Below are 15120 nucleotides of genomic sequence, written 5' to 3'. Positions count from 1 at the left end.
AAAAAAAAAACACCTCTTAGCCTTTGCTCTGCCTTCAGCTCAGGTTAACTCAGGCTGCTCATTTATCCTCTCTGGACTTTCATTTCCTTGTGTAGAGAAGTGGTTATTACCTCATTGGGGGTTGCTGCCTAGTGTGCTTGATGAGTCATGTACAGTACCTGGAGGCTTCTAGCACTTGAGCTTTCCACATTCCCCAACCCAATTCCCTCCTAACCAGAGAAAAAATGGCAAAATATGAGGTGAGGGGTGTGTGGGGTTGATTTTGTTTTATTTTCCTTTGTTTTTGTTTGATTTGGGAGTCTATTTTTCTTTTCTTGTTTTTTGTTTGTTTGTTTGTTTGGTTTTTGTTGTTTTGGGTTTGAGACTGTGTGATTATGGAGCCTAGGCTGGCTTCATACTTACCATGTAGTCTAGGTTGGACTCAAACCTGTATCAGGTCTCTCGCCTCAGTCTTCGCAGTACCTAAGGAGAAACTTTGAAGGTATTGGGGATTGGCTGTAGCGCTATTGAGAGTGGCCGAGGAGATCTGCAGTCCTCCCTCCATTTCTGGCTGTAAACTTTAATGCTGTTGTCTGTAGTCCGTCTTTGGCTAGAGACCTGATTGTAGGTGTGGAACCACAATAGACCAGTTTACCTGAGTCCTCTTCCCACAGACATGGCCAACCTATCGCTTCACGACCATGATGGTTCCAGTGGCGCCTCTGACCAGGACACACTGGCTCCTTTGCCGCACCCAGGGGCTGCCCCCTGGCCTATGGCTTTCCCTTACCAGTACCCACCACCTCCGCATCCCTACAACCCACACCCAGGTTTCCCAGAGCTGGGCTACAGCTATGGTGGGGGCAGCGCCAGCAGTCAGCACAGTGAAGGTAGGTCAGAGAGACCCAGCCAGAAGGATCGGCAGGGAGCCCAGGCCACCTCTGCACATCCATCCTGGGCCTGTTTGTTCCCTCCAGGCAGTCGGAGCAGTGGCTCCAACCGAAGTGGCAGCGACCGGCGCAAGGAGAAGGACCCAAAAGCTGGGGACTCCAAGTCAGGTGGTAGCGGCAGCGAGTCAGATCACACTACACGAAGCAGTCTGCGAGCCCCACGGGAGCGGGCACCGAGCGAGCGCTCAGGCCCAGCAGCCAGCGAGCACAGCCACCGCAGTCACCATTCTCTGACCAGCAGCCTGCGCAGCCACCACACACACCCGAGCTATGGCCCACCTGGAGTGCCCCCTCTCTATGGTCCCCCGATGCTGATGATGACCCCACCACCTGCTGCCATGGGGCCCCCAGGAGCCCCTCCAGGGCGCGACCTGGCCTCGGTGCCCCCGGAACTGACGGCCAGCAGACAGTCCTTCCGCATGGCAATGGGAAACCCCAGTGAGTTCTTTGTGGATGTGATGTGATCTGGGCCCCTCTCTAGCTCTCACCCCTCAGCCGGCTACACCCCCATCTCCATCAGTCGGCTTTTTTTTTTTTTTAAACTTTGGTACCTGAAAGGGAAATAAATGGAACTAACTGCTACTGCTTGCTGGTAGCAGCAGGGATGAGGGGTCTCTTCATTACTCATCCATGCCATGGCCCCTAGCCTGCCTCTAGCCCAGCTGGTGCCTCTGGCCACCAACCAGCCCCCATTCCATCCAGTTCTGAGCTTCCCAGGAGTTTTTCATGTCCCTGGCTCTGCACTGCTGGTCTTAATTCCTGATGCTCCACTCGCACATTTAAGAGCTGACCCCAGGGGTACCACACCTTATACCCACCTTTCCCCCCCTCGGTACCCTTTTGCCCACCTCCTTAAGCATGTGTACAGAGATCTTGATACTGTTCCACCATACTGACACCAAAAAAAAGGTCTTTCCCTTCCTAACTGTCCTGCCCGCTGCTTCAGACCTTCACCCTACAGCTGTAGCCCCTGTAGTAGGGCATCTGTGCTGTCCCCGCTTGGACCCAGCCCCAATCAGAAGCTCAGAGAGCCCCCCCCCTCAGGTGCCAGGGCCACTAGTGGCTCTCAGGGACTATTCCTGTTGGGCCTGGCCCCCATCCATGCTTGTCCTGTGTGCTGGATCCCTGGGATCTAACCCTACTAACCAATAGGCTCATCTAACTTCTGAGCCTGAAACAGTTTTCTTCTTTTTTCTTTCTTCAAATTTCCCTGGGCCTGGAGCAGCCAAGAATTTCGGGCTTTTTGACTTTCTGTGAGTCCCCAGAAAAGGGACTCCAAGGAGACCAGGAACTCTGCTTCAGCAGCCCCTCAGGGCTTCCCAAGGATGTCCAACCCCACACCCGCACTGTAAGGTCACTAGGCTTCTGGGAAGGACCTCTGCTTCCCCCATGCCTAACAGACACTGTTCTTTTCAGAGAGAAGTAGAGAAGTTTGCTTCCCTCCGCTTCATACACATGTGAGTCTCAATCTCTCTCTCTCTCTCTCTCTCTCTCTCTCTCTCTCTCTCTCTCACACACACACACACACTCTCACACACACACACACACACACACACACACACACACACCCTATGCAAGTTTACATAAGCCTCAGGGCTGGTCCCTGACTAGAGGGCTGGACCCTTTTTCCAAGTCATCTCCTAGATAGTGGGGCTGGTCCCTGACTGCCCTCTCCTCTCCCCTTCCTGCTAGCCCTTTAGCTTCCCATAATATTCCCAATATCTTTATACTTGGATAAAGCCCCAAAGCTGGGGCTCCACAGAGGCTGTCCAGGTAACTGACAGGTCACTCTGTACCTCCCTCTTTCTCCCACATATCCCTATCCTCTTCTCTGCTCATCTTCACCATGACCTGGGTGCACAGGCCAGTGAAGCTGTACACCAGACAACTGGGACTCCAAACAGTGCCAGTTATCTTTAATTGTTTTCTACCTTAAAATCATAATTGTCTCTTTAAAACTTTGTTGTAAACATTCTGACTTATCCAGACTCTTACATTTTCAGGGCAAGGGTGTCAGCTGGGGACATAGCTCTGTAGTGTTGGCCTAGCATGCCCCAGGAAATGTCTCCCCCATCAAGATGTCCTTAGCCCAGGTTTGGGGGCAACCTGAGGAGGGATATTTTGACATTCATTCATTTAACATATTTCCTGGGATTTTAATGAACAAAGGGCTATGTTAGAGGCATGACTCCATCTTAGCTGTCATTGGTTCTCTCTGACTCTACTTCTTCCTGTTCTCTTGAGAATCCCTTGCCAATGCTCACTCATGCGCTGGATGCCAACCTGCCTCGGCTCACATCTCTTTTTTTCCCCATCCCCCATAGTGTCAGCCACTTTCTTCTTAATTGCTGTTGATATGCTGGCCACTTCTAAATCTGGATCTCCAACCTCAGCTTCCCCCTCTCTTTAGATCTGTTTTTATCACCCACTGGACATCTCCCCAGGCATGTCCATATGTCCCCAGCCAAGTATTCTTCCTCTTGACTTCCTGTCCTGGTGACCTTGGTTACAAGCTACACCTACATGGTATTAGTCAGCATCTCACACCCTTCTGCTCTGACACTTTCTGAAGCTCAGCTGTTCCTCTCCCTTTCTTAATTTACAGAGCATGGGATTTGGAGTCAGGTTGGTTTGGGCTTGAATTCCAGCTCTATCATTTTTGGTTGTGTAATAGAGTTATTTAACCTCTCTGGAGCCTGAGTCCTCCCACATGTAAAATGATGATAATAATACCTACCTCACAGGGTTGTTGTGAGGATTTAAATTAGATATTGTACGAAAAGTGCCTAGCACAGTGCCTGGCACACAATAGAGTAGGTGCTCAATAAATGGTAGCTATTGTTACTATTATTATTAATTTACTTTAAGCCGGCAAACTTTTAGGGTCTGTTGGGAAGAGAAAGCTTTTTCAAAGATAGACATGAAGCCTTGAATGGTGGTTCAAGGGTTAGAAGTTTCTGGGTTTTGGCTTCTGGAAGGAGGAGGTTGCTAGGAATAGTAGGGTTAGCAACCAGATTTGAGAACCCAACCCCTTCCTTTCTGCCATAGAAGTCTCTGGCTTGTTTAGGCCACAGGATATTTCTGTCTACGGAGAGAAGAACCAAGCTTTCCTGATTTGGCAAGAATCAGACAGCTGTTTGTGTTCAGGTTGGCTCTGCCCCATTCTCTCAGTTTGGATAGCATAAGAAATCTTTTCTTTTTTGTTCTTTTGAGACAGGGTTTCTCTTTGTAGCCCTGGCTGTCCTGGAACTCCATCTGTAGACCAGGCTGGCCTTGAACTCAGAGATCTGCCTGCCTCTGCCTTCCAAGTGCTGAGATTAAAAGCATGTGCCGCCACTGTCCAGCTGAAAAATGGGATTTTAAAATCCCATGCTCAACTAAACTAGAGTGGAGGGCAAAACAGGGTCTCTTATGTAGCCTAGGCTGTCTTGAAAGTCCCTATTTAGGCCTCGAACTCACAGAGATGCTCTTGCCTCTGCCTCCAGAGCTCTGGAAATAACAGCGTATGTCATCACACAACAGTCACAGATTTTTTTTTTTTTAAGGTTTTATTTTATTTATATGAGTACACTGTAGAGCTCTTCAGACATACTAGAAGAGGGCATCAGATCCCATTACAGATGGTTGTGAGCCACCATGTTGTTGCTGGGAATTGAACTCAGGACCTCTGGAAGAGCAGTCAGTGCTCTTAACCACTGAGCCATCTCTCTAGCCCCCAGTCGCAGATTTAGCTGAGGAAAACACTAGTGTTTTGCGAAGAATTAGTGTCTTCCTTCCCAGCCTTTTTGTTTGGATAATTATCCCTGAGAAAGGGCTCAGTCCTATGTTGGAATGTAAGACCTTGGGAGAATCAAACGTGGTGTTAAAAAGCAGTAAATTCAGCAGTAACAAGCTTATGCCAAGTCGTGTTTGTAAAGTGAGTATAGCCACTCTTCGAAATCTAGAGACAATAAAAGACTATAGTAATTCAAAATTTACAATTGGTTTCGACAAACAACTCTTTGGTCTCATAAAGCCTACCTCATTTAACTAGGAACAGGAAGAATCGCAGAGACTACATTTCCCGTGATTCTCAGTGAAGCAAATAATGGTTGGAGTGTACTACAACGCGTGTTTGCCTGCAAGACACACAAGGGCCGACGTCGACTCTGTCTTGAAGGCTGTCGGTAGTTGTAGTTTTGCTAAATCTAGGGTGCTCAAGATGTGTCGCTGGAAAGCTGCGGGGACTGACGGGACTTGTAGTCGCCGCTGGAGGCGAGCGCGCAGGCGCAGCTGCGATTGGGGTGGAGCGGGGCGGGAGCACTGCAGTGAAAGCCGAGGCAGCAGACAGGCGAGCTGGGGGCGGGCGGACATCTTGGGATCCGAAAGTGGCCAGGCCGGCCTTGTGGGGGCTGCTGACTCCAGGTGAGCTGGGTAGCTTAACTTAGAGGTCCTTAACGGGCGGAGAGGGTGCCGTGGTCGCCTGCACTGCACTGCGCTGGGTGGAAAACTGCCCGCACCCGGGAGTGGCTTCAGCCTTCAGACCCGGCAGGGACCAGACGACCGGGCGGGGGTGCCTTGGGCGCGATTGCAGCAAGGGCGGGGAGCGACACCCTCCAGTGACCCACCGGGCGTCTCGGGGAGAGACACGGGCTGGAATCCTAGAGCGGGGCTGCTGCGCGGCGCCTTATCCCTAGAATCCTGACAACCGCTCAACCCTGAGGTTTCCCATTTCCCCCGTCCCTCAGGACATTGACATCCCCTGGTACCACTCCCTTGGACAGTGACAGGTCTCTCACCGAGAAATTCCTTCCTCCTGGTTTACCACCACGGCTCTTCTACCTCAGACCTGTGGCAGCCCCCGCATCCCTTGGTGACATCTCCCCGGCCTAGATGTCTCCTCCCTATGTTGGGAAAAGCTCCACCAGCCCCTCATGCTTCACTAACAGAAGAGTAGGCCCTGTCTCTCAGCTTTCTCTTTTTCTACTGTCTATCTCTTCTCACCGGTTTTGTTTTTTGGTTTTTTTTTTGTTTTTCTCCTCCAAAGCTTCTATGACCTTTGCCATAGGAGAACTTTAGGGACTCCCACAGCTAGCTAGCAATTACAGCTAACCGTTCCCTTAACTAAATATTCCATTTCTGTCCAGGACACACACACACACCACCCCCCACCCTTGGTTGATACCTGTGGACTTGGTCCTTTGCTCAGGGCTCAACCTCCATTTTGCATTTTCTTTCTCACCATATTTGAACTGTGAGATAAGTGTGTCCACTATCTTAATTGACCTGTCACTGGGCTTCAAGGGTTAACTTTTCAGTTTCAGAAAGTCTGTTAAACTAACCTCTGTGAAATTAATACCTGGGCTAATCCAGAAAATCTAGAACCAGATTAACCCCTTTCTTAAATATTCTAACTTAATTTTGACCCAAATAATTTGGGCAGTAGAAGCATTCTGTTATCCCTGCCCATTGCTTAGTAAACACCAGGCCAGAAGTGACTGACTTGGCAGATCTGGTGTCACAATTTAGATGCAGGATTAATTAATGCTACTACATAAGGACCTAATTTTTGTCACACTTTGAAATTTTGAAAAGACAATAACCAGAAATAACTGTAAAAGGGGCTCAGCATTTAAGAGTCCTTACTGCTCTCCCAGAAGACCTGAGTTCAGGTCCCAGCACATATCATTTGTAACTCAGGCCTGGGGGATGGAGGGCAGTATTTAGTCTGACGCCTAGTTTACACACACACAAACACACACACAGAGCACACACACTGGCATGTACATATGTGAAGGTAAAAAGGAAATCTTTGTAAGAAGAACATATAAGTTAGTAACCAGCTTGGATCATTGGAGCGGTGTTGTCAGTACTGGGACCTCTGTTCCTTTGCCTGCTCATCTCAGTGCCTGGGAAAGATGTGCCTGCTTCAGCCACATTCCTGGGCCTGTGTTAGAGCCTGAGGGCCTCTTCTCTCCCACCCCCACCTCACCCTGCACACCCTTTCCTGGAATGTGGAGACTTCTAGAGGGTCATGCTCTGCTGCCTTCTTGGAAGGGTAGTTCTTGCTCTAAAGGTTATGCCTGGTGGCAGGCCCAGGCCCTACCTAGCCTAGGAGAGTAATCCCTACCGCCATTCCTGCACCCGCAGGCAAGCCTTCTCTGTGACTCACTGGAAGTAGCCCAGAGTGAGAGTCTGCACAGCAGGGGGTTGAAAAGAATCCTTGCTGAGATCAGCACTGTAAAGAAGGGTAGTGGTTACTCTCCGGCTCAACCCTCAGAAAAGGCTGGGTAAAAATGGCCTAAATCCAGGGCCCCGCACTCTTAAAGTGCTGTCTCTTCTTCTGGAATAAACAGGAACTGGAGCCTCGCTGAGCGAGCAGGAGGGGCTTCCTTGGGAGGGCCGCAGGGTCATTAGCTAGAGGACTGAGTCAGGGAAAAAAAGGCAAGCCTGTCCAGCCCCACAAGGGTGGGCAAGGATTCTAAAGATTTCCTTTTTCCCTACCCCTCCCTTTCCTACCTAGGTCTGTTCTCAGAGCAATGGGTCACAGAGACTGAGCTGCCACCATGATCGGAGGCTTATTCATCTATAATCACAAGGGGGAGGTGCTTATCTCCCGGGTCTACAGAGATGACATCGGGTAAGTCCCTTGGCTGAGCATGCTGTGTTCCAACCTCCCTGTTGCTTCAGCCTGAGCACGCAGTATCGCCTGGTTCCCATTGGGCATTTGGCTTCCCTGCTAGGCTCACCCCCTAGGGTTAAGAGTTCTTGCCCTTCCTACTCCCTATCTCTTCAGCGTAGGTCTGGTGGCTGAAGATGAGTGCCTTTGCCTGGTCAGATTGAGTCTTCCGTTCAGGAGGGAGCACCGTCTCCAGTGGGTGTGGTTAGTGTGTGTGGGGATACTAATTCATCTAAATCTTGCTTTCAGATCCTTCTCTTTTTTTTTTTTGGTTTTTCGAGACAGGGTTTCTCTGTGTAGCCCGAGCTGTCCTGGAACTCACTCTGTAGACCAGGCTGGCCTCGAACTCAGAAATCCTCCTGCCTCTGCTTCCCAAGTGCTGGGATTAAAGGTGTGCGCCACCACCGCCGGGCTCAAATCCTTCTCATATTGAGAGCCTTCCCTAGATCCCCTTAAGAGCCCTCTTTAGTCTGTTGACTCCGCTGTTGTCAATTCTTCTGGGCCCTCCCTGGCTTGCTGTGCTCTACGGGTCATGTTGCCTTTGTAGATCATCTGGGTGGACCTGGATAGCTCCTAAGACCTCAGGCCTTACAAAGACTCACTACAGCCTCACTTCTCTGCTTCACACTCTGTCTCCTTGCTGACTAAGAGATCCTCCACTGTCTAACCTGAGGCTAGGCTCCTCTGGTTCTTCCTGCCTTGGCTTTCTTTCTTAAAAGAGCTTGAGATAAATAGTTGCAGAATAGACCTATGGTAGCTCTCCTACCTTCTTGCCTCCCCCGGCTGATGGGCTAGCTTGGTGTGGCTGTATCCATTTTTTGGTGGTAAAGCTAACCTAGACTTTGTGGCAGTGCCTAGCCTAAGTGAACCTGGCTGGTTCCACCCCTTCCTGCTCCTCCCACCCCAGATGGTCCTGGTTTATGCCACAGCTGGGCCACATGACACCCCGCATGCCTTAGTGTGCTCTCTACCTGATGCCTGTCTTGTCTGCTTCTCCCTCATGGTATGTGCTGCCCACCTTGGTGTGTTGTGTGTCGTCTAACCCTCTCTCTCCTTGCTGTCACTCTCCTCCTCTTGCTGACGTCATTTCTCTCATCCCATCTCATTGGCTGATGTAGCAATAGGTAAGCAGCCTGTGAAGCTGCCGCTCGGTACAGCCGGGTCGGGGGTCCTGCCTCTGCAAATTGTTTGCCTTCATTATTTTTCTTCAGGAATCAGAGCTTAGAAAAGAATCAGGTGGCATAGCCCATAGCCCCTCTCACCCTTTAGAATGGAGTTCTCTGAGGTCACACTAGTTTTGGCCAACTCCCAGAGGAGTTGGCTTTCCCCACTGGTGGGCCCAATAGAGATCTCTTTCTTTGTAGGGCCTAGAACTTCCTGGAAAGCTAGAGCAAGCATACCTGGGGTGTATCTGGGAGGTAAAGTCAGGCCTAGGAGTCAGTTCATTAACACTACATGCACCCTGCCGTCATTATCATTTGGCTTTGCCTCAGGTAGCAGGACAGTGTAGAACCACTTCCCAGGACCCTGCTGGTGGTATAAGAAGGGAGTCCTCATGGTTTAGGCCTTGACTTGTGAATATATGTCAGATTTCAGTGGTGTGGAGGGTGGGGCTGCCAGCATCTGTAGGTAGTCCTTGCGGGCGAGGTCTGCCTAAGCACTGAGCAGCCTCTTTGCATCGTCTCCCTCAGGAGGAATGCTGTGGATGCCTTTCGGGTCAATGTCATCCATGCACGGCAGCAAGTGCGCAGCCCTGTCACAAACATCGCTCGCACCAGCTTCTTCCATGTTAAGCGGTCCAACATCTGGCTGGCCGCCGTCACCAAGCAGAATGTCAATGCTGCCATGGTCTTCGAATTCCTCTACAAGATGTGTGATGTGATGGCTGCTTACTTTGGCAAGATCAGTGAGGAGAACATCAAAAACAATTTTGTGCTCATATACGAGCTGCTGGATGGTGAGGCGTTTGGGATGGATTGATGACCATGGTGGGGATTAGCCTAACTGGGAGGGGTCTAAAGATTCCAGCACAAGCTGCTGGATGGTGAGGCGTTTGGGGTGGATTGACGGCCAGAGATGCCAGCATACTCTGAACTTTGCTCTTTGAGTCTCTGATCTCTTAGGTGATGATTTCTGTGTCCCTGATACAGCCCATCTAAATCCATACCTAAAGATTGTTTTTAGAGTAGAATATGAAAATAGGCCAGAGGGTAGGTGACGAGAGTTTGGTCTTTGCTGGAGCTAGGAACCTGACTGTGGGGTTTGGTGGCCAAGCCATCTGTATTAGCCTAACATCTTCACAAACTGAACCCAACTCTCATGTCAACACTCCCTCAGAGTCTGGAGAAGAGGAAGTCCTGTAGGTCCCTTGCTGGTTCTCTCTCCTCTGGTAGTGTCTCTGACTACTTCCCTTTTACCACAGTCTGTTTTCTGGAGAAAAGGAGGGCTCAGGGTTCTTACCCACTGACCATGTGACTCTTCTATGATTTTTTTTTATTTGAAAAAAAAAGTTACATTTTCTTATGAAGAACAATAATAAGCTGAATGCTCTAAGCTAGAAGACCTTGCTGTGGATGATCCTGCACAGCATCAGAACCTGTACTAGACAGGTATATCCAGGCCAGAGGAAGGATGGGAGTGAAGGAGCCTTTTGTTTTCTCCGGAAACTAGTAATTCCCTTTTTTGTTTGTTTGTTTGCTTGTTTGTTTTTAGTTATTGAAAAAGGGTTTCTCTGTAGGCCTGCTGTCCTGATACTGGCTCTAGAGACCTCAAACTCAGCCGCCTGCCTCTGCCCCCTGAGTGCTGGGATTAAAGGCATATACCCCATTGCCGGCCTATAATTCTCTTCTTTTTACAGAGATTCTGGACTTTGGCTACCCACAGAACTCAGAGACAGGTGCACTGAAAACCTTCATCACCCAACAGGGTATCAAGAGTCAGGTACTTGGATTGATTGTATAGAACACAGGTAGAATGAACCTCAAACTCTTTTCCTTCTTATTGATCCCCAGCCTTATTCTAGCTGACTCATGAGCCTGCCCTTGACAAGAAGTGCTGGCCTCAGCCTCTTACCATGACTGCAGGCCTTTCTTGCTCTGGGTAGCTCTCCAACCCCAGAAGCTGCCAACTCAGCATCTCTGTTACCAGGAATACAACTTAGTTGGTTTCTTCTACACGGAGGGCAGGGGTGTGGCTACTCTGCAGGCCTTATGTTCCTCAGAAAAGCACACATGGACTCTCCTCTCAGACTCAAGCCTTATAGCTTTCTCCCTTTGTTTGCTCACCATGCTGCTTCCTGTTGGCACCTTGCTGGCTCTGCGGCTTATAGCATCAGGTACGTTGTTCCCTCACGTGTCCCATTGCAGCTTCACTCTGTTCTATAGGCCCTGCCATGTAAGGGTTGTGAGGAGGGATGAGTTACAAAGTAATGAGCAGGAGGCAGAGTGATGTGATACAGTGGAGAGAGGGTACTGGGAGGGGGAGAGGAATGAGGCCATTGGCCACCTTTACCCCATATAGACAAAAGAAGAACAGTCCCAGATCACCAGCCAGGTGACCGGGCAGATTGGCTGGCGGCGGGAAGGCATCAAGTATCGCCGGAATGAACTCTTCCTAGATGTTCTGGAGAGTGTGAACCTGCTTATGTCCCCACAGGGTGAGTGTCTTCTCATGACGAAACCGGTGGGGCTCTGGGAGGAGACCCCAGCCTGTCAGCTTGGCTTAGCTGCTCCCTGTCTCTCTGTTCTGTCACCAGGGCAGGTGCTGAGCGCCCATGTGTCGGGCCGGGTGGTGATGAAGAGTTACCTGAGTGGTATGCCTGAGTGCAAGTTTGGAATGAATGACAAGATTGTCATAGAAAAGCAGGGCAAAGGCACAGCGGATGAAACAAGCAAGAGGTACCTGAGTCTGGAAGATCAAGGGTCACGAGGCTTTGAGAGTCCAGTGAGGCCTGGTGAACCCCAGATTCCCTTTGTAGTTCATTTCTGCTGTAATTGCTGTCTTTCAAAGTCATCCTTGGCCAGTTAGTTTTGGCATCAGTGATAAGACATGAAGGGACTGTCTTTGTCCTTGGAGAGCCAGCTCCTTTGTTCCCCAACAACAAAGTTCTCAGGTGATAACCTGAAGGCTCTCCCACACCTCAAACTGCAGGGCAAGGAGTTCCAAGTCAGAAACCTGTGTTCTGGAAGCTTCCCATAATCTGTGTGGCTAGGCTGCTGTGGCATGGTCTGTTAATCTGATGTGTACTGTACCTATTTGAGCTCTGCTTTCTGTTTATAGTGGTAAGCAGTCGATCGCCATTGATGACTGCACCTTCCACCAGTGTGTGCGACTCAGCAAGTTTGACTCTGAACGGAGCATCAGCTTCATCCCTCCTGATGGAGAGTTTGAACTCATGAGGTGCCATGGGGGTGTGGGGGAGGCAGGGGTGGCACCTGGAAGAGAGTAGGACTGACCCTGTGCTATCACATGTGTTCTCTCCTCCAAAGATACCGTACTACCAAGGACATCATCCTTCCTTTCCGGGTGATCCCGTTGGTGCGGGAGGTGGGACGCACCAAACTGGAGGTCAAGGTGGTCATCAAGTCCAACTTCAAGCCCTCACTTCTGGCCCAAAAGATTGAGGTGAGGACTGAGGACTTAGGGAAAACTTGCCTTGCTAAGGAAGTAAAGACAGATGATCCAGGTCTTCCCAGAGCTGACAGGTGTATCACTCCTAGGTGAGGATCCCAACCCCATTGAACACAAGCGGGGTGCAGGTGATCTGCATGAAGGGGAAGGCCAAGTACAAGGCCAGCGAGAACGCCATTGTATGGAAGTGAGTCTTCAGGAGGCCCCAGGCAGGCTCAACACGCCATAGTGTAGCGTCCCTTTAAGTCTCACCCTCTGTTCTCTGTGTGGGCTGCGGGGTGAGAGAAGGGTGCGTGCTCCTCCGGGGTCCTGTGCTTGTGTTGTCTTGTGTGTGTGTGCGTGTGTGCATGCGTGTGTGCATGCTTTTGCACCAGAGCTCATAAATGTGTTGAATTTTCAAGACTATTCCCACTGGCCCTTGTCTTGTGTCTGAAGCATACAGTCTGGGTGAGGGCGAGCTCTCAGAAGAAGCTGCAGCCCCAAGTACTGAAGGTGTAACTACTTACCACAGCCTCCTGCTGCCCACTTCCCCTGTATTCCTAGGATCAAGCGCATGGCAGGCATGAAGGAATCACAGATCAGCGCAGAGATTGAGCTCCTGCCCACCAATGATAAGAAGAAATGGGCTCGGCCTCCCATTTCCATGAACTTTGAGGTATGGCAGAGTAGGGGCGTAGCACCATGGCTGGGTGTGATGGGAGAGTCTGTGATCATCTGGATTAGACTCCACTTCTTAGGAATGAGGAAACTGGCCTAGGCTGGGAAATATCTTGAATTGATAGACTCATTCCCTTTTAGGAGAAATTGGCATTTAAACTGACTAAAAGCTTTGACTACTTGATTTGTCACAAAAAAGTTCTTGAGAAACATTTGCTTTGTGTGAATAAGACACATCATTTTCTCCACTTTATTTTCAAGTCCATACTATTGACAGGGATAATTATTCTGTGGTAGTTCTCCGGGATAAGTAGCCTAAACTTAATGATTAGAGGAATAGTTTTATCCTCACAACTGGGGTCTGCTTCAGACATGAGCTGATTCCTAGTAACTCTCGGATAAGCTCTCTTCACATGATGGTCTCCTAGTGAATTCCCTCCACACCAGTCATTCAAAAACACCTGTGGTAGATGAAGTGGGTGAACCACAGAACTTGCCAGACAGAGTACTGTGATAGAAAGGCCATATTCCTAACTGGAGCTGTCCTCTGCTCAGGTGCCATTCGCGCCTTCTGGCCTCAAGGTGCGCTACTTGAAGGTATTTGAACCGAAGCTGAACTACAGCGACCATGATGTCATCAAATGGGTGCGATACATTGGCCGCAGTGGCATTTATGAAACTCGTTGCTAGCTTCCTAGTTCAGCTGGCCCACCTCCCCACCCACCCTTTCCACAGGTCCAAGTACCCCAGTGACCATTCACTAGTCACCAGTGTCATTTCTCCCTCCTGCTCTGCTGCCTTCCCTTTCCAATAACCCCTGAGTATAGGTCTGAACCAGCCACATCACAGTGGGACTGGTTAGGTAGTCCCTGGCTTCCTTGGAGGGTGGTTTTTGAGGCTTCCGTCTATCTGTCCTGGCTTAGTGCCAGGCCCTAAGTTTTGTGACCAAAGCCAGGTGGTCCCCTCTTCTCTCTACCCTTGTGGCCACACCTCTGCAATGGGAAGGTTGACTACTCCTCACCTAAGAGCTCCCCCTAAAGGCCAGTAATGGATCCCCAGTCTCTAGTCCCTACTCTGCTTTGGGATAGTATAGCTTCGTTTTGTACACATGTGACTTTGTCCAGTTATAAACCCAATAAACTGTAGAGTGGAGTTGCTGGCTCAATGTTAATGGGGCTGTTGGGAGGGTCTGGTCGGACTGTTACTACTCTGTGCACCCCTGGCTGTCCTGGAACAGATGTGTAGACTGGCTTCAAACTTAAAGAGATCCACCTCCTGAGTGCTGAGATTAAAGTGTGCACCATCATGCCAGGCTTTTTTTGTTTTGTTTGGATCTTGCTGGTTGTAGCTCTGGCTGATCTGGAAATCACTATGTAGACCAGACTGCCCTGTGTCCCTGCTTCCCACATGCTGATATTACAGACATGTGCTCCACTCCATGCTTTGCTTTGGGATGGGTTTTCATTGTGTTAGCTGACGTGGCCAAACTCAGGGTCCTCCTGCCTCCACGTCCCAAGTGCAGTGTTGCAAGTATGCAGGTTTCCTAATTAGCACAAAGAGGCAAGATTTGTATTTGTTCCTGTAGGAAAGATATTTTCCCCATGCATCTTGGCAAACTCTGGTGAAAACCTTCATTCCTTCAGAGTTCCTAAGGGGATCGATTGTCCCAAAAATCTTGTATGTTAGGACAGAGAAAGAGTAGGGTTGCCCTCACCAGTCAGACCTTACGAGGTTTCAGCTTTTTTAAACTAAATAAATAAAATTTTCTATGATTGCATCAGGATCCAAACATGGCATCTGATCCCCTTTATCTGGAGTTATGGGCAACTCATAGAGTTCCCTGATGTGGTTGCTAAGAACTAGACTTGGCTCTCTGTAAGAAAAGTATGTGCTCTTAATCACCGAGCTATTTCTCCAGCCCCTAATTGTTATGGCTATTTTGTTGTTGTTGTTTGTTTGGTTTGGTTTTTCGAGACAAGGTTTCTCTGTGTAGCCCTGGCTGTCCTGGAACTCACTCTGTAGACCAGGCTGGCCTCGAACTCAGAAATCCGCCTGCCTTTGCCTCCCAAGTGTTGGCATTAAAGGCATGCGCCACCACTGCCCGGCTTGTGTTTGGTTATTTTTAAAGTTATTTTCATTTTATGGTATGAGTGGTTTACTTGCATCACATGCATGCAGTACCCCCCAATGCCACAAGAGGGCATTGGATGTGAGCAGTCATTTGGATGCTTAGAACCAAACTCCAAT

At 49.6% G+C, this 15120-nt stretch overlaps 2 protein-coding genes across 4 annotated transcripts in view; both read left to right on the top strand.

Moving 5' to 3' along the window:
• The window catches only part of Dvl3 (dishevelled segment polarity protein 3), a 16911-nt gene extending 13132 nt beyond the window's left edge, over positions 1-3779 (top strand). For both annotated transcript variants that reach the window (XM_028783399.1, XM_028783398.1), the window contains exons 14-15: positions 654-869; positions 957-3779. In XM_028783399.1, the coding sequence (XP_028639232.1) occupies positions 654-869; positions 957-1393 (653 nt within the window). In that variant the 3' untranslated portion in view covers positions 1394-3779. The remainder of the gene's footprint in view (positions 1-653; positions 870-956) is intronic.
• A 1442-nt stretch (positions 3780-5221) lies between these two features.
• Ap2m1 (adaptor related protein complex 2 subunit mu 1) lies at positions 5222-14025 on the top strand. 2 transcript variants are annotated; one of them, XM_028783391.1, is made up of 12 exons: positions 5222-5333; positions 7432-7548; positions 9279-9544; positions 10445-10527; positions 10916-10921; positions 11107-11242; positions 11342-11483; positions 11866-11985; positions 12075-12210; positions 12306-12403; positions 12760-12871; positions 13429-14025. In XM_028783391.1, exons 2-12 carry the CDS (start codon positions 7475-7477, stop codon positions 13561-13563), a joined length of 1308 nt encoding a protein of 435 aa, XP_028639224.1. In that variant the 5' UTR covers positions 5222-5333; positions 7432-7474; the 3' UTR covers positions 13564-14025. The 2 variants fall into 2 exon arrangements, with proteins under 2 accessions (XP_028639224.1, XP_028639225.1); XM_028783392.1 differs by lacking the exon at positions 10916-10921.
• Positions 14026-15120: the final 1095 nt, after the last annotated feature.

The sequence above is a fragment of the Grammomys surdaster genome, unplaced genomic scaffold (assembly GCF_004785775.1).
Source record: "Grammomys surdaster isolate TR1022 unplaced genomic scaffold, NIH_TR_1.0 1100, whole genome shotgun sequence".
Lineage (NCBI taxonomy): Eukaryota > Metazoa > Chordata > Mammalia > Rodentia > Muridae > Grammomys > Grammomys surdaster.
The sequence above is the reverse complement of the archived record's forward strand: the minus strand, read 5'-3'. Positions and strand labels throughout refer to the sequence as shown.